Source organism: Patagioenas fasciata, chromosome 3 (genome assembly GCF_037038585.1).
Source record: "Patagioenas fasciata isolate bPatFas1 chromosome 3, bPatFas1.hap1, whole genome shotgun sequence".
NCBI classification, from domain to species: Eukaryota; Metazoa; Chordata; class Aves; order Columbiformes; family Columbidae; genus Patagioenas; species Patagioenas fasciata.
The window spans coordinates 59,055,686-59,075,400 of NC_092522.1; the positions used below are offsets into that span (position 1 = coordinate 59,055,686).

At 35.2% G+C, this 19,715-nt stretch overlaps 1 protein-coding gene across 1 annotated transcript in view; it reads left to right on the forward strand.

Moving 5' to 3' along the window:
- Positions 1-19,715, forward strand: part of ESR1 (estrogen receptor 1) — a 161,590-nt gene that overhangs the window by 85,657 nt on the left and 56,218 nt on the right. Inside the window, 1 exon segment of the mRNA XM_071806429.1 lies at positions 8,374-8,490. Within this exon segment, the coding sequence (XP_071662530.1) occupies positions 8,374-8,490 (117 nt within the window).

Consider the following 19,715-nt stretch of genomic DNA (forward strand, 5'->3'; position numbering starts at 1 on the left):
TCAAAGGTTAGAAAATGTGTGTTTGGGAAGTCCACCAGGATTTAGCCATCATTGGAGCTGCTCTAACAGCCTATGATCAGCCAGGTTCTTCTAAAACTTCTTTTGATTTGTTTTTGTGGTTTTAGTAGTTTTTCTCTAGAGTGTTTTAAGTTAAACTCATGCTCTGATTGTTGTCCCCTAATATGCTTTTTTGAATATCAGTAGTCTTAATTGATGGTGATATTGTTTCAGAAACTCTGGTGTTATTGAAAGGCAAGAGGCAATACCACTTTTTTCCCAGAAAGGCAGTTTTGAGTGTGTTACTTTTCATGTGTATTTTAAGTGCTGTGTTCAGCATGGATGTGGCATGGATGTGGCACTGACTTAAGATGTTCACATCCAAGATACTTCCTTGTTTTGCATGACCTAAACAAATCATAGGGCTGCACAGGACTTTGAGCCCTCATCGAGCTTTCTGGCCTGTGATAGGATCGACTGTTGCCTATTCCTCACGTATGTTTATTGAATTGCTTGATGCAATGTTTTATTCTCCTTACCTTTGAAAGCTACTATGAAATTTGAATCTTTCTTCATGCAGGTTAAGCTCATAATTTTTTTTCCTGTCTATTATGCCACAGAAAACAAATTGTTCTCTTTCCTTCTGCATCAGCCTTTAAAACATGAAATATTGCTATCACACTTAAAAAAAAAAAAAAATCTGTTTTACCTAACCTGAAGAAACATAGTTTATTCATCCTTTTATCATAGGTTTTGTTTTCTAGACTTCTAATCTTCTAGTTACTCTACTTTGGAGATTCTCCACTTTGTCATGTTTCCTTTTTTTTTTTTTGAAGCATGATTTCCCTCTGTAAGATGTTTTCTGAGTCCTGAACAGAGCAATAGGGTTACCTTACAAACCAAGCCAGTCGTGTTTGTCTACATCTGTCACACTGTAATGTTTGCCTTATTTACAAAAACACAGCACTGTTCCCTCGCCATCAGTATATGATGTACAAAAAACTCAAGCGTACCTTTCTAGAGAAGAAACCACTTATTTCCCATCTTGTTTTGTGCATCTCATGATTCCTGTTTTAATGTAGTGCTTTGTACTGGTCCTTACTTTTGCACTCTTTTTTTTTTTTCTCATGCGCTACCTCCAGTTTGCCAAGATCATTTAGAATTCTTATCCTGTAGACTTCAGCCATTTATTTCAGATTTATTTCTGTCTGACTGGCAGAGTAGTCTAGTCTTTTCTCTGTTCTTCTAGCACATATGTCATCTACAAATGAATAACATTTAGTAAAATGAATGCTCTAGTCCATTACCCATCAGTGAGGAAAATAACTGTATAGAACTGGATCCAGGACAGACACTATGGAGCCTCATTCAATATCAGCTTCCATTGTTATAGTGAACTCTGATAGTTCTTCCCAGAGATTGGTTTTCTGAATTCATCTAAACTATACTTTTCTAGCTGATATATGACATGTCACCCCAGACAACACTGAAAGCTTTCTGAAGTTGGGTAACAGACTTTACCAGAAAGTAGGGAATATTCACTGTTATCAGATTTTATAAATGGTCACTGATTCTTCCTCTGTCAGGTCTAAAGCTTTTCCCACCTCCTAGAGAAAATTCATAGCCTTTAGAAGCCATACTTAATGTGTCCTGTATTATTAGCTTTAATGGTGTTTAACTTCCTCTGGAATATGATTGTTGTGCCATATCAAACAAAGAAAAAACTTAAACAGTATTTAATGTTGCAAGTATTTAATGAATACTTCATTTGGAAACTCACATTATTCCTAGCTCAGGGCAGAGCCTGGCAGCAGTTCAAAATATTCAGAAGGAAAAAAAAAAAAAAAAGAAAGAAAAAAAGAGCTTTACATCTACAAAGTACGAGAGAACAGGTTTGTTTGTCCAGCAGGAAAGTGCTTAACTGTTCCACTTGGGTTTAGAGACTGTGAAGGGAAATATGTTTTTGTAACCTCATTTAACTCAGGTGTACTTATTGTTCTAAACTACCTCCATAAGTTTCACTCCCACAAACTTTCAGACTTTCTGTAGGTTAAGTTGTCCTTTGCAGTCACTTTAGAAAAAGTGGAAATCCAACTAGACAGTACTGTGTAAGATGACTAAAATGATAAATTTACTGGAAGTGCATGAAGTGATCTTTGACATAATTTATTTCCAAAAGGACGCTATTAACAAACTCTATTGAAGTATGTGTACTAGTTCAGAATTACTGTAAAAGAACTAGGATGGCAATTGACTGCTGGTATAATTTAATAACAGATGTAGCAGATATCTCATTGTCTGAATTATTTGAGTAAGATTGTGTATATCTCTCAAAGATTTGATTGAATTTAGTTACAAATTGTTGAAATAGTTGGACTTCCTGTGTTATAAATAACATTGTTATTCTGCACTCCAAAATGTGTCTAGAGATATGTGAGACAACAGGTTAAGTTATCTTTGTTGACCCTTTTGTTTATAAAAGGGATGAATCTTCTGTAGGGCATGGATGATGTTAGGGTCTAAGTGGGCAAACCAAGGAACACAGATATATATCAGTAGATGAAAGAAGAGCATGACTAGATTTTACATTGCATCAGAAAGCAGTACATAGACAAAAAAAAAGGGGCTTTTTGTCAAATAATGATGTAAAAGGTTAGTATAATAACAAACCAGGAGTTGAGTGTACTACAGTTTCAGTTTCACAGAGGTCAGTGCAGGACCTCACTGTGGTTAGAAATGCCCATGTCCACTAAATGCCCTATTCAGTGAGAACCCCCTATAACCCCCTCCCTCCCCTAGTAAAACAGAAATATCAGCACTTCCCTTAGAGGGACACTGCAAGGACAAATGTGTTACAGGTCCTTGCAAACTTCATGATACCAGGAACCATTCAGGTGCCAAAGATCCAAATATAAAATAAGACTAGCTAAGCTTAATCAATAGATCCCATCATGATCCAAATCAGGGAATAAAAAGTTATATTATTTTCTTGTTGCTTAAAATTGATTGGATTTTAAGTGAACAAGAGGAATTTGCAATATTTTTAACTTTTTTGGCCTCTTTATATTAGTTGTGGGAGTTTTCTGTACCAGAATTCCACCCATTCCCATTTTAGCTCAAATAAACTGAGCATCTAAAAATACAAAAGACTTCATTTAAAGTCTATGGGAATAAGATGGCCATGACTTGCCTACAACTCTCTCTGAAAATACTTTTTGTCTCTGGAGGGATCATATTGGGATGGTTGTGAGTAATAAATTGTGGGAGTTTTTCCTTTAACACAGCTGTTGGTTTAATCATGTGCCAAGGATTTAAAACAATTGTGATTTATCAGATAGGGAAACAGAAACTAGATGTCAAACTCCTGGCCAACTTCTGTAGAGATTGGGATCTGGATTGTCATATTTTTTTATTTGTCATGAGGAAAAAATATACTTCCTGTTTTGTTACCTTGTCTAAAATTAAAAAAGATGGGAATGGAATTGGGGTAGAAGTGGACTTTTCACATAGTATCATAATCCTGAAATAATAGATGAAACACCAATTGAAATTTTAGGATGAAGGCAAATAATAAAAAAAATTAAATTATCTACTGGAGTAGAAAATATGTTTTTTAATTTATATATCTAGAAATATAAGTAGTGTTTCACTTTTTATACATCACTCTTTCTGAATGTATATGTTCATGCATTATTAAACTGGTGAGATGGCAGTGCGTTTGGTATCCTCATGCAATGCCCATTCTCATTCTTTCATAATTTTTCTTGTTAGCTGAAATAGTATACAGAAAGGTGAAAGGAATGGTTCGTATCATAATAATTTGGCTTGAATTCACTGCTTGTATGAATAGTGCTATATAGATGTGAAGGAAAGAAGATTCCACTAGAAGGTGAACACTTAGTGTGGGAGCTACATGATGCAGATGAAGGACATAATACAGAGTATATAGATTTTAACCTTTCCCCTTCTCATTCTTCAGTGGCTCTGTGGTCTTTCTTTCTGAGGTATGTGTAGAAGGAGGTCTTCCTCACTGGATGCAGTCTTCTAGGCCCTTTTCCTTACTGTCATATGTAGTAATGTCTTGCTAGCTCCAAACCAGAAAATGATTAATATTCTCAGCAGTGCTGTGTAGTTGCTAAGAGAACACAAGTTCCAAATCCAGAGACCTTGTCTGAGGGTAATTAAACTGTGAATTAGAGTGTCTGTGCTTACAAAGGAATTAGATGTAACCTTCTGTTCTTTTGTGCAACCTGTTAGGAAAGAATGAGATTTAAAAATCAATCAGTGCAGCTTTATTGGGGCACTTTGACTTAAAATTGGTATTTTTATTTTACATTCAACATTTGTTCATACTGGGTTAGCATAAGCAATTTTGTTGTTATTTGTTTGGTTTCTTTTTACCATCTATGAAAACTTTCCATTTGCTGTTGAGGCTAATCTTTTCAAGGTTTTCCTTTTCATCTGCAGTCTTCCCACTTGTCACTAGCTTGGATAAAGTCTACACTCTAGCCTTCTGTTCACCTATGTGTATGAAATTCTGCAAATTTTACTGTCAGAATAAGATCATAGAAGGACCTGGTGCTTCCACAGGTAATGGCTAGCCTGGCAGATGCCTTATACAGCTAGATAAAGGATAGTTTAGGAAATTTGTGTGACAAGAGGGTTGAAAAAAAAAATAATGAAAGGAAAAACACATAGTAGTAAAAGGAAAATAATTTTTATTGTTTGAAATGTATGATGAGTCGATTCAACTACATCAGTTTGGGTGTCATACAAAATTCACCTGACAAAAATGTTCCTTTATTGGCTTTGTAGAATTGTCATCAAGCATTCTTAAGCTGACATGCCATCATGTTGGCTTATTTAGTTCATTTTTGGTGCAACTTTTGTACTACTTAAACGAATCATTCAGGCTAATCTTGATGGTTGTTAGAATATAACATGGCAACTGTTTACAATTTAAGAAAAAAATATTTCTATGTTATGTTAATTGTCATTGATACATTAATATGACTCCATTTTCATCCTTGCTGGTTAAGGACAAAGTGAACTCAAATCTGAAGCTTCAATTCAGGGGAACACTCAAGCATGTACTTTAACCATATGTACTGTGCTGGGACTACTTGCTAGAAGTACACAGATACTTAAATGTTCTGCTGAATGTAGTAACACTTCACTTTAAAGAAACATGGAGTGTTTTGCTGACTGAAGCCCTCCTAGATAAATCATCCACCCACTTCCATTCATGCAATGCACTGTTGTGGCATGCACCACAGCTATCTTGAGAACACTTTGACGGACAATGATGAGTCTCTCTGAACATAAATGTTAGCTGCATGACTCATGGTGATGAAAGACTGCACGCGTAGTAAGAAAAAGCTCTGATTATGACAGGCTGGTTTAGAATAAGCCCAAAATCATATTAATTTCAGCCATTATCTTCTTATTGACCCTTTGCTCACCCATCTACCCTGTCTCCATTGTTGGTTGTTATCGTGCAGGTTGTCACATCTAAAACTAGTGCTTTGAGAAAAGAATCAGATCTTTGCACTCTGTTCTGGAAAGACCTTAACGTATGATAAAGTGCTATAAAAATACTTAATGTTCTTTTACTATTTTAAAATGTACATGAGATATCATAAGAAAAACAACCCTTCCTCAAGCTCCTTCAATAGCTCCCTTCAAGTCTTCCTTTGTAGTTCATGACTTAGCAAGTCATAGATATGGGGCGAGATCAAAACTAGGGGCTCTACCCTATTAAACTCACTGTCTTTAATTTTGTGCAGGTTATCTGGATAATTTATTTAAATCCAGTAAGACCACAGATTCTACATGGTATGTGCTATCAACTATCCAAATGGCCTAATTAGCCTCTCTTCTAGCATATATTACTCTTTGTATACCATGAAAATAAAGGGCAGGGCAGGTGGGCACCCATTGATCTGTGCCACTTTCATGTTGATGATTCCCACCGGTGAGAAATCCCTTCTATAAGTCAGATTGTTAAGTATCAGCTTTGCCAAGAGGTTAACTTTAAGGATAAAATAATGGGTAGAAGAGGTGAAAGACAAATCACTTTACAGCAGAGTTAGTGTGTTATACTACTTCACTTCAGAATAGAATTTGTCTTTGTATTGTTACCTGTTCCTTAATTGTTTTCTTCTACCTTTTTCCATTCCATGCCACCCCAAGCTAGACTTCCCGAGTCTCTGTCTGTGCCTTTCAAAGGAAACTTCCTTCCTCACTTCCCATGGATGAATACTTGAAATCAGATGGTATTGTAGAGAAGCAGGAAAGGTTCCTGCCTTCCTTCTACCCTTTGTTTCTTTCTTCTTCCCTGATTAATTTGATAATAATTTCTATACTGTAATTGTTAAATATTTTCTTCTGGTTGCTTATGTGTTTTCCATTCCCCTGAAAACATGTTGGTTAAACTAAAAAAAAAAAAAGAGAAATATTAAATGTGTTATCTTCTTCCTAGATTTACAGCAAATTTGAAGTCTAAACAATGACATTACTATGGCACTCATAATGTGAAGAAGTATGCTCCTCACACACAGATCTTTCTTTTTTTACAATCCCAATTTTACAGGTTTTATTCTGTGAAGTCTGTCAAGGACTTTGAAAGAAGAGTGAATTGTCTAAGGTGCAGATCATGTGCATGAAAAGAGACTAATTATGTTAACCTTTAAAGGGTATATTTAAGATAAAACTTTTTGATGTAAAAATATCATAATATGAATCATGTTATTTTCAGTCAGGACTGTAGCTCTATCAAAACCAGGATTATTTTATGTACTATTCTACAAAGCAGATGCCTATTCCCAAATGCTTGCAGTTTGCATAAGGAAATCTAGGTTCAGAGCAAAAGAAAAGGTTATCACCCAGATAAGTACTATGAAAAAGGATTACTGCCCTGCTGATATGGATTTGACTTGATTTTTGACTTCTGCATATTGCTACCTTTTTTTATTTTTTTTTGAGATTAGAACCTTATTAGCATCAGTCAGTCCAGCAAAGGTGGTAAGCATGTGCAGTCTGTATCCTACCAGAGGAACTGAAAATTAAAATAGTCTTTCATGCTGACGTTGAGGTAGTGTTTCTGTTCTACATCTTTACCTCAATCCTGGAGCAAAATCTAAAGATTCAGATTTTTCCAGTATCATACCATTCTGTCAAGTAGAGCTAAAAAATAATAATTCTATCTATTTGAGAGAGTGTATAGTCAGCTGTCACCATATTAACAAGTTTACAGTTTGGCTGCTTATTTTGATTGGATCCTAGTTATGTAGCATTAAAGAGCAGATGTTCCTGGTGTAATGTGATAGTAATTTTTACTCTATTTTCTAATTTCTAGTCAAGGATAGATGATTTGATGAGACCAAGGCCTCTGTAAAACCTCCACCCTACTTTACCTCAAGCTGATCCCTTGACCTGAGCAAAAGAACAAACAGTTCTGCAGTAAATTTCTTTTTCGTTGTGTGCTGTACCTTAGTTGTGTTTAGATTAATACAGAGCACCAATAAGATAATTTTGGATCGTCTTTTTTTTTGTGCTTGCAAAACTTTGTCTACGGTTGGAAAATAACTTTATGGCAGATTTAAGCACACATTTTTAAAGAAAAAACTGGAGTAGAGGTTTGTTGGCAGTAACAAATTATGGTATGCTGAAGGTGTTTGTAACAAGAATTGAGATGCATGGGGTAAAAAATGAGGAATTGGAGCTCTGAAGGAAAAGGTACCAGTACCAAACTTGGTTGCAGCATATGATACATATGATAATTTATTAATTTGTCATGACAAAAAGTTTTTGCATATATCAGTAGACATGCAAGTGGAAATAGATACTTATTTATCCCTGAGACACAGTTAATTAATGTTTGTTGCTTCTATTTTATGTTGTTGTTTGTTTCTTAAGTGCCCCAGATTGTGAAATCAAAAAATGTTCTGTGCATAAACTTTTTTAATTCTATAAACCTCTAACTGTTTTGTACAGTTAGAGATTTAACATCAACATAGGCACATGGGCCAAATGCCATGGTATTTCTCAGGCCAAGAGCAAGGAAGTCAAAGGACTTGTTCATATTAATCTATCCACTTTTCTGTCTGCTTTAATTTTTCATTACTTTAATGACTTTATAGAAGTTCTAATTTGTGTTTTTGGTAGTACTTTTAAAGAACCTTTGAATAAATGTATTGTGAATAGATGTTAGTTTCACTACCCGTATTAATACTTCTGTGATACATCATGATGATAACACTACCTCCTTCCCAGAATGTTAGATGCTCTACTAAATACTCAATGAAAAATAAGAGAGCATTACAGGCAGTTTTGTTATGTCTGTGTATGACTCTGTCTTTCCCTCTGGTTTTACAGGGCATAATGACTACATGTGTCCTGCTACCAACCAGTGCACCATCGACAAGAACAGAAGAAAGAGTTGCCAGGCTTGCCGACTAAGAAAATGCTATGAAGTGGGAATGATGAAAGGTGGTATGTACACAGCAATCAACAAATCCTCAGCACTGGTGTCTGCCTTCCTCCCCTTTAACTTAATTGGACAGTTGATATGGTTCCTAAAGGAAGAAGCAACTAAATTTATTGAGCTGAAGTGCATGAAATCAAAGAGCAATTAAGTAAAAATAAATATCTCCCAAATACCCTGATATTATTCTTGCCCAAATTTGCATCAGATTTAATAGAAACATTGACTTCAATGGAGTTAGGATTCTTCTGTTAGTATTTTTAAGATATTATTTTTTGATCTCTCGTGATAGACTCCAGATCACGATGAATGAAACTTAACCCAAGATTTTGTAGCAGTTTGCAGTTCAGTGTGAAAAGCACTGATTGTCTCAGATCAGTCCATATTAATTAAAATAAACTTCTGAATAAGCAGTACTTGTTCTGTAAATTCTGGAATTGAAAGTCAATTTCTCTATTCCAGTACTGTACACATATTTTATATGTGAATTAATTTCACCCAACAATATTAAAGGGCTCATTCTTTTAAAAAAAACTGAGATAAATATTTTTTTCTTGAAACATACTTACGTAATAATTATGTCAAAGAAGAATTGGACACTGTATGCCACTGGAATACCAATAAATTACTTTAATTATACACCCAGTGTTTAAATTTTGGAGATAAAATTAGAAAAATATGACAATACCGAACAATTGCTATGGTCTATTCTTTGATGGAAGAATTCGTTTGTAATGTAATTTTGGATCACTCATGATACTTGCTTTTCTCCAGTATGTTACAGTACCTGATGTTTGTCAAAAACAGACAGACATTAGCTATTTTGAATCCTTTTGAAAAAGAAAATTCCTAAGAATTAAGAGTACTTTAAGAACAAGAAATCATAAAGTTTCATGTTGGCTCTAAAGCGGAAGAAAACCTTGTTTTAGCATACTGAAAATTTCAGATTGCTTTTTATTAAGGAAGAGTAATCACTAACATTGAAACCTATTTTTGTAGAAAAATTTGGCAAACTAGGAAGTTCTTGGAAGAGAAAGGATTAGAACCCATGTTTTGTTTGTGAAAGGAGCTACATGTTAAATTACAGATTGGTTTTCCCTTTCTCTGGCACACCTAATGCTTACTTATTGCACAAATAATTTGGGGCAAGAGAGAGGAGTAGCTCATCATGTTTATCCTTCACACAACAAAGGATTGTTTGTAAATCCAGTCTGTGTGGTCAAGGCAGCTCAAGTCTGGGACTCTTGGGAAAAAGACAAAAGGGGAAAGAGTAAATGAAAACTAGTCAGTTGTTGCTTCCCTTTGAGGTTGAATCTGCATTTTTCTCAACTCGAGGATTAGGCAAAACTTGAAATGGATTTTGTTCATCTCAGTTTTGGGATGCAAACAGGGGGAATGTGTTAAATCTTTTGTTTCTAACACTTTAGACAGCAGCTGATTTTTTTAATAAGATTTAGTTTATGGATCTGGAGTGGTTTTGTTTCTGTCTTAAAATCTTGGTGTATATGGCTAGAACTCTCTTAAGTAAAATATATATAATTATATAAATATATCATATATATATATATATAGATATACCATAGCTGTGAGATATATATATATCTATATATGTAGGTATATAGAGATATATATATACACACATGTGCATCTCTCTATCTCACAACTATGGTCCAAAGAAATTCAAGTTTCAGATAAGGCAAACTAAGATCAGAAAATCTCATACATAAATTTGCCATGCAGCTTTAGCTTTGACCATTGTACATGTGCCAGATCATAGTTAAGATATATCATTATGTTTTATGTTGATGATATTACATCTTTCTTTTGGCACATTTTCATCCATTTAATCTCATATGTGTTTAATTAATGATCAGCTGTACCAGTTTGATGCTTTTCATATCTCTTCTCTAAGATACATGTTGTAATAGATTTTTCCACTGTTCCATACAAAATTGTTTTAATCACATGAAAATTGCACAGAATTTTCAACTGGCATTCTGTAGATTAAAGAAGTCCCAAAAAAAGACTGCAATTCTGTCCAAATTTTATTTCTAATACAGATATTATGGAATTTTTATTTTATACAGTGACCCTCACTTGAGTAAAGTCCTGTGGATTTCATCCTTTCCTTTTGCAATGCTGTAAGATTTCCTCAGTCACTACAGCAACCAGTAATTCAAAAATAGTCGATGTTGTGTTTTGGTGCTTGATTTGTTTGTGTTTTTATTGCTTACTTTTGTGTTTTGATTTGTTGTTGTCGTTTTGTTTTGTTTTAAACTAAGCTCACAATTCACAAACAAGGAGATCAGGTGCATGAATTCTGCCTGTTCCTATAGAACCCTTAATGAAGTACTGAAATCCTTCACTGGTTCATAGGCAGGAGTTTAAGAACATTTATTTTATGAAGTCTGGGATGAATTTCTTGAAATGTCTCAGTTGGATTTTACAAGTCTGGCACACCTGCACATGAAGTATTCAAGTAAGGTAAAGTTAATGTAGGATAAAGTAAAGCATTCAAGACTCTGCTGGAATCATTATTTGTTCTGTATTATCCACAAGACTGAGGGAGAAATAAATTATTTTCTTTAGGTAGCACTCGACAATTGTCATATTTCTCTCAGATGAAGATAAAGGTTAAGTAAATATTCTCAGTGTGCCAGCTGGTTGGCTTTTAAAGAGTTAACTTTTAAATGTGGTGGGTTTTTTGTTGTTGTTGCTGTTGTTTGTTTTCACTAAGGAAATCTCTTAAGCTTTTCTGTTTTCATACATCTCTCACAACAACACTTTTCTTCAACATACTTGAATCACATAGTGCTGCAGTTAACTCAATCTCCACAGTTTTTCTCTAATAATTCGTAGTTCTCTTGATTGAATCTTTTATTTTAAATAATCTCCTTTTGTTCATATTGAAGGATTTGTCTTGTTTAAAGACATTAACTCTACCATACATTTGAAAAATACTCAGTTGTGTCACATCTCACTTGTATATCTCTGTGACTTACTTATGATTATATACTTTTAGAAATAGTGGGCAACAGCTGAGGTTTCTTCATAAGTTGTCAAAGCTGCTAACTTGTGACTTTTATCTATCATTTAACTTCTGAGCAATAGCAGATATTAATTGTTGAGTTTCAGTAAATATGGGGAAAGCTAGATAAAATCTTGATTAAATGTCTGTGGTTGATTTTAAAAATAGGTTATAAGCTGTGGTTGCTGATGTTTTCTCATAGAAGGTCACTTAATGCAGCAGAAAGTTCATATACTTTATTTTTAAGAGAGTGGACACAACTGAAATATGTTTTTGGGTCTTCATTCAGAAAAAATGCAGGCTTCAAGTGACTCTTGAGCTATGCTGTAGGAACATTTATTTATGAGTTTCTGTGGAAATTTTATCAGCTTTTTCAACCCACTGTCCTTTCATCTTTTAAAAGTTTCTTTCAGTACTGAAGAATTATTTTTCTTCTCTCGTCGTACTTTTGTGTTTCCTTCTGTATCTTACTGTGCTGCTTCGAGAGACAATTAGACTGCCAGAGTCTCTGCTGATGTAGTCAGTATCTGAGGCAGAATTTATAGCTGTTGTATTTTCTCCAAATGCTTCATTCTGTCTTTCTGAATAAGCTAGAGAAAACTTAAAATAATATGTTATTATTTAGCCTGAGCATGCCTGTTTGTATGTGAGGATAAAGCAGTCACGTAGAACAAACTTATCATGCCCCTCTTTCTTCTGGTTGGGTAGCAGAGAAGGCAGAGAGTGGCATTGTTTTGTTTGTTTGTTTGTTTGTTGGGGTTTTGTGTGTGGTTGTTTGTGTGTTTTTGTTGTTGTTGGTTGGTTGGTTGATTGGTTGGTTGGTTGTGGTTTTTTTTAATCTACTGATGATGTCTTGAAGATTGTTTCTCTTCTGGCTTGGAGAAGTATATTCCAACTTACTCTATCATGCAGTGCTGTTCCCAGCTTCCAAATGGAGTTTTTACAGCCATCATAATCTTAAAGCTCCAACCATATGTACAGACCTGGTGATCTCTGCTCTAATACAGATCTAGTTTTCCGTTCCTTCCTTACTTGAATGGCTTTCTGATAATTTGGCTCCGAAGGACCTCATTTGCTTAAATCACAACCACCTTATTTTTATTGTTATTTATTAATTATTTTATAGTGTAGCAAATGAACTGGGAAATTCTAGTTATTAGCATGATACATTCGTCCCCTCCTTTCATGTGTGACAAGTCAGATTTAAGATCAAGTACTGTGTGGTATCAGAGCAACAGAGTGCTAGTGGAGTCAGTGGCTATGGTAAAAATTTGTCATAATGTTAAATGCTAGATCCTTAATGAAAAATCTTTTTTTTTTTTGCCTGGTAGCCCAATTTCAGTCACCCTGAGACCTGCATAATACAGTCAATTGTCAAATGCTGATGGCTTCCCAGCTTCAAGTCATATCAAATATGGCAATCAAGGATTTGAGTGTTCATATGTTAGATCGAGATGGTGATCCTGTATACAACCAGGCATATTTACTGTCTTTGAACAGCCTGAAATTTCACGTTATAGAGAGATCCTGAGTGTTGTTTCTTGTGGTAAGGAAATTACAACATTAGAATGCATTTCAAACCTACATCCTTCGGTGTTGCCCTCAGAATTTATCTGGGAACCCTTTAGAGATTACTGTGGTACAGCCCAGGGAATAGAAGTCTGTGTTTTCCATAACAGTCTGCTATAACCACATGCCAGATGCTTATAGAAATGTTCATTAACTTCTAGAGACTGGAGTCTAGAGACTGGAGGCTTTCTGTTTTTCTCTTACATTCTCTTGAAGTAGTTACTCACCTGTTAACCACATGGGAACTCAGTCTGGTTCAGTGTAACAGTGTTACTGAAGTTTAAGAAAATTTTTCAGGGAAAAGAAAAAACAGTGGGCAAATTTGCCGTCCTCTAAGAGAAGAACCTTGCTGATTTTTTGTCTTTAAATGGAGAGAGCTATGCTTCCCTGCTGAATGCTCTATTTGTTCATGCTAAAAGGCTAGAGGGTTATTAAAATCATTCTCAAAAGCAGAGGTAAATTGATGTCTGATGCAACCACTGGAAGGGCTCCAGAGTTTCTAGTTTTTCATGTAATTATCTTTTAATGAAATATTATATAAAAATAGAAATTAGTGAATGAAGGAAAATGGATTAACAATGTGAAGCTATATTTATTTTTCTGAGGACAACCTTTATGATATTTATTAGACATACTGTTCTGTACTCAGCCAAATAACTGTGTAGGTGGGGCTTGATAAATGTATGAGGAAATGTACATTTTTAAGATGTAATTGATGGGCTGAAAGCATGTATTCAAGCAGCATTTGAAGCAAACTTTTGTGAGTTTAGTACAGCCTCCTGGAAAACAAGATAGAATTTAAGTCAAACTTTTTAGTGAAATGTTTCTTTTTCCCCTTTCTACATGTGCAAAGTGGATTGTTGCCATTGAATTGCCCTAAAATATAATATTCTGCTGTTCTGCCCCAAAAATAAGAAAGAGAGACAACTGTTGTAAACACTTCTGCCAAAAAATACTGTTTCTTCCTATTCTGCTTCACAGAATGATCTGGGCTAGAAGGAACTCCAGGAGGACTCTTGTTGGATCAGCTGCTCAGTGCAGGTTCAACACTGAATTTAAACAAGATTGTCTGAGACCTTTTACAGTCAGGTAGAAATGGGACAAGATGTCTTATGCTTATTTATGTGCTATAGCTAGTTATATTTAAAAAATACAGTACTGTAGGGTTTTTTTTGTTTGGTTGTGTGGTGGGTTTTTTTTTGTGTGTGTGTGGGTTTTTTTTTTTTTTTTTTTTTTTACTTTTGAACATTTGTTTGAGATTATAAAGCTAATTACATCTGTGTATTTGTTTACATTTGCTTTTTGGCCTTTACATTCTTGATTAGAAATTCTTGGGAATAGATACAGCAATGAGACAGTCCCCATTTAAATTGCTGATTAATTTTAAATGAAGTCTAGGATTCTTGCCGTGTCTCCACCCTGTCTGCCACTGATTCATACAGATACCTCAGGATATCACTGTGCATTCACTGGTTTTGGGCAAGCATGTGTAGGTCAGAAGAGCTGGTGTGATCTCCTTGCTGAACTTGAGAAATTCTTAAAGTACTGGCGTTTCAGGTTCTTCACTTGGTTAGGCATTTACAGTTCAAATAGCTTCCGTACACTAATTTGTCTAGTTTCCAAAATGTAGCAGTTACAATTTTTTTGCTGTCTTTGAGAATTATACTAATGGTCTCCTACTCCTAGAACTATTTGGCTTTTCCAGATCATGATGATGTATGATTCCTATAAACAATTTATTGTGACCCCTGAAATGTCTGTGGCTTCACTGTAAATATTGCCTAGAAATGGGGCTGTTGCCATACTTACTGTAGCCAAAACCTAGTATGATTTGTGCAGGAGTGTCAGCACTTGAAAGGGATTCAGTTGAATGATGGATTAATAGAGTTTCTCTTGCTTTTCTTCTACATGTCCTCTGATACTCTTTAAAATGTGTGCTATGAATGCCAAAGATTGAATGCCAAAATACAGATTAGGGTGAATCATCTCTTGCACCTTCATCTGTAATTAGTAGATCATTGGTTCTCAAACTGTGAGTTATGAATAGTCATTAGAGACCTCAAATTACATTTGCCTGCTTGTCAACAGGGTTTTTTTCACTAGGTCTTTAAAAGCTTTGCATGGAAGACCAGTTTTATGATCCGCATGGTAGCTGTTCGGAATACGGAGGCACTGTGATAAGTAATGTGACTTGTTTACTGGAAAACCAGTGGCAGAACCAGGAGTTGAACCAGGATATCTGAATGCAAGTCCTTGGCCCTGCATCCCCCTGCTGCAGCTTCTCTATCCCTCTCTCTCTCTCTCTTTTACTAGAAGGTAGTCTTGATTATGGAGGAGAAAAAAGCTGCAGTATGGAAAAGAATGAGAGATTTTTTTGGAAAAAAAACCACCCAGATAAATGGTCATACAGTGGTCATCAACCACTCAGTAGTAAAAAGAATTGCAACATCCAGGTGCACAGACCAAACTGAAATTTGTTGTTTATTTATAGTACTGAGTGTCTAGATATCCTTGTCAGAAACCAGGCTATTAAACGCTGTCAGTTGAGGCAGACCTGTTCAAATTGTGATTAATTTTTCTAGAAGATCTCAGACAATGTTTCTCATTTAAAGTAATTGTCAATCCACCTGGGTTTTCAGCACAATTTACATTTCTGTTTGATTTTCTGAAAGAGAAATGGATATGGTATAAAGAGGCTGATTGTCTGAATCATATTCAAAAGTAGTAATTTATTAAGCTTATAAAATTTGAATTTGGAAAATGATGTTACCTTCCTGTGATCAAATAATGTATTTATGTGGAGAGAACCAAGCAGAAAAGCTCCCAAAATCGCAAAGTTCTCAAAATCGCCTTGTAAAGACCCTCATGCCAAGATGCACTGCAATATTAGGACCTACATTGCAGTCATAGCTTCAGCAATCTCCATCTGCTCTAAGTCTATCAAAAATGTGGTTATATTTCTGGCCTCCACTGATGCACAGCAGCTACAGTGACCTTATGTTTTAGAGAAAGCTGAAGTACTTTATTTTATTTCCAATGTAGTATTAAAAAATATTGAATTCAGGGAGGTGTGCATAATGAGGTCTATCTGCAAAGCGAAATTACTGTAAGAGGTTATTAGGAGACAGCTGCCTTGCTTGCATTCACCTTTTAGACTTCAAAGCCAGTTGTACTTAGATGACATTCAGGTTCATGCCCATAAGGGGAACTGTTGGCTTGTCACACTGTTTTCCTTCTGCAGTCTCTTTTGCCAAGAGCAGCCATGATACCAAAGTGAGTTTGGAGTGAGTCCCAGAGCTCTTCTTCAGCAGTTTAGTAAATCCTTCCTGTATTAGGATATTTGAGACAGGCTTTTAGGTTTCTAACCCCTTCGACTCCCACTTCAACTTCAGAAAGGTTCTCCTACTGCCCACAAAGAGAGGGTGTCTGGCATAGAAAAGTCTGGTTTCTTCCTTTGTGAGCACTGCTGTAAAGGCTTCATGTAGCTTGTCTGCCATGACCTGTTCTCTGCATGCTCCTTGAATACTCTGGTAATCAACTGGACTATAGACTTCCTGGCTTTCTGAAGGATATCTTCTTATTTATAATCTACTTTACTTACCACATATGTTTAGTCTTTATTCTCAAGCAGGGTTTGTTTTACAAAACACCAGATATTCCTTCTCTCTGTCAATTCTCAACTTAATTTTGATCAGGTAGATCAACCTTAAAGAGTAACAAAATTGTTCAGAGGAGGTGTTTCCAAGCACTTTTGAAGTACTTCTTTGACAAACTGACAAAACTATAGGCTGCTAATGCTGCAATGCTGAGCATGTGTATAGAAGTGTCAAGTGTCTCTTGTCATCTGAAGTCTGCTGACAAGGAGCAGTTTTGAGGATAAAATACTGTCTTATCCCTCTGTATGGACCTTGAATTCTGAAGTCAAATGTGCTGCCACTTCTGGTTGTGCAGCATGTGCTTCCTGCACCTGGCTTGGAGAGACCACTGTGATTTTGCATGTTTCCTGACAGAGAGTTAAAAAAAGAAATTGCTGCAGAAGTTAATTTATCTTTATGGTCTGGCATGATGGTCGCAATGATAACAAACTTCTAGATTTCTTGAAAGCAGGCGGTAATTTTGAATTATCTTAGTTTCATTTTGCTGTAGTTTATTTTAAGACAAACAGCAGGACGAAGCCAGTTTTACTGAACAGGATATTCAGCGAAGAATACAACAGCTGCAACATCCTTATCACTTATCACAAGACAAGAGATATTACTCCTGCCTAAATTCATAATCTGTGTAATTAAATTCTCCCTATGTACATTTTTCTAGAAAATAAAATAGTTATGTCTTCTCCCAAACTAGAACAGTGTTGTCAGGCGACATGTGTGTCACACAATGACAGCTACAATTAAATTGATGGAGAATCTGTTTCAGTCATGATGTATATTGATAAAGTATATTAATGATTGATTATTTAGAAAATACATAAATTACCGGTGTGACCTATATTGAACCACTTTATGGTATAATCTTATTAGTATATTTTACCCTCCAGAAAATTGCAAAACTTTGTTTCTTTTGCCACTGTTAAATACGTATATCATAATACTAGTAATTGATTTTGCAGATCATTTGCAATGTGAAGTGCAGAGATGCATTTGAAACAGAAAATTAAGGAATGTCCAAAGTGTTTTTGGTTGTGGACATTGCTCAGGGCTAATGTCTCACCTCTTCTGAGGTGATTCAGGAGATCACAGATCAAGGAGAATTTGTGTTTGTGAGGCTGGGCTCCACAGGTGAAGTGCCTGGAGCCTTCCCAATGATGGATGACCACTGATACAGATAGTCAAAAAATGATTCACTGAAAGTCTGTATATTAAACTACAAAGGACTAGATCTCTGTAGATTTCTGGGGTAGGTTTAATTCCAAAAGTTTTGGGGAATGTGGGTTTGTTTGTTTGTTTTCTTCTGCATTTGCAGGTCAACAGTATAAGGTTCACCTGAGAATTTTAACTGCTAAAGAAAAGTACTGTTTGTAGAAAATAAATAACATTACTGTAGCTTTTGCTTGCAGCTATTGGAAAGATGTTCAGGACTCCAGCACAATTGAAATGGAGCATGAAGAGATGGGCTAATAAATTGGCTGCAGGTGAATGGACTTTAAACTGACAGGCAGATGCAGGTTTTTTATTAATGCCCACCCCTCGTTTGAACAAGCGGTGTGAATGTTGTGCGTATAGGGGAAAGAGAACATGAAAGTTCTTTTTTTTTAAAATTGTGTTAATGAAAATAGTACAATAATTTTTCCAGATAGCAGGTGGGTGTTCCAAACAAGACAAAGAGCAATAGTTGTGTTTAGGATTTCCCGAATAGTGAACAATAAGAAGGACATAAAAATATCTTGGCTGTTTCAGTTTAATCAAATGACCAGGGTTTTTCAGTCTTAGTGCCAAGAAAAGTTTGTTGGATTTTATCAAATCTGTTCCCATTTATTGCAAACAATAAGCATTCTTTACTCAACAAGTATTCCTACAACATTTCTAACAATAAATTGAATAATATTATATAAAGCAGTTCATAGGAACTATAGTTAAGTAGAATACAATTTCAGATACATATATCTTTGAGTCTAAATCACATAATTCGATGGTTCACACAAAGGAAAGCAAATTTCATTCTATTTGTTCTTCTCTTCTTCCTGTAAATATTCTTGAATATTTTACATAATACTGAAGATATAAAGGTGGAGTTTTGCTCCTAGCAGTAAATAGGAAGAAGCTGGCTGTTGGATGCCTGAGATTTAATATTCATCCAATGTATTCCTAATTTAAGATATATATTTTTTAATAATATGGAAAATTTATTTTCTGTTTTATTTTAATCACATGTTGGAAAACACCGTTGAAGTGTTTTGTTTTGTTAACATGGATTCCACAGTCCATTTGTAAGTTTATTGCTGATCAAGTTCTACTGACTGGAGTATATAATTAGTCAGAAGTTTTGAAACCTGCCTCTGTATCTAAAAGGCTGACTGAATTTATACAGGAAGCTTTGTAAAACTGCCTTTGAAAATCTTGGCTCTTGTAGGTTTAAAACTCAAGTGGAAATTGTTTTAGAGCTTTGCAGTATACATAGTACTTCCATTTTTGGTAGAATATTGTTTTTCATAACATTTGGCAATTCAGGTTCCTGTATTGGCTGAACTGTGGAATCAAAATTAATGCATTAATACATTTTTAAAAATCCCTACAGGATCATTGTACTTCTGGCATTGAAATTATAACATGATAATCGAGTTGTCTTTTTTGGATTTAGTGACTGTGCATCACTATTATCTCTTTTTAACAGAGATAAGGTTTGATTAAGCTGAAGGAGATTTGGAGGCACTTGCATTTTTCAGAGAGATACTCACTCCTATTTGGTCCAAGAAAATGAATAATAAAATCACTGTGTTGCTTGTCCATCTAGGGGTTAGGTGAAGAGTTAGTAGTCATTTCTATAAATCTCTGACGAGTATGATGCTTATACAGATTCAAAGACCTTTCTGTCTGTGATGATAAAGGCTGCTGATGTGATGCAGAAGGAATGCATACTTTTACTAACTTTTTTCAGATCTGACTTCTACAAAATCCAGTGTAGGCTTACTATGTT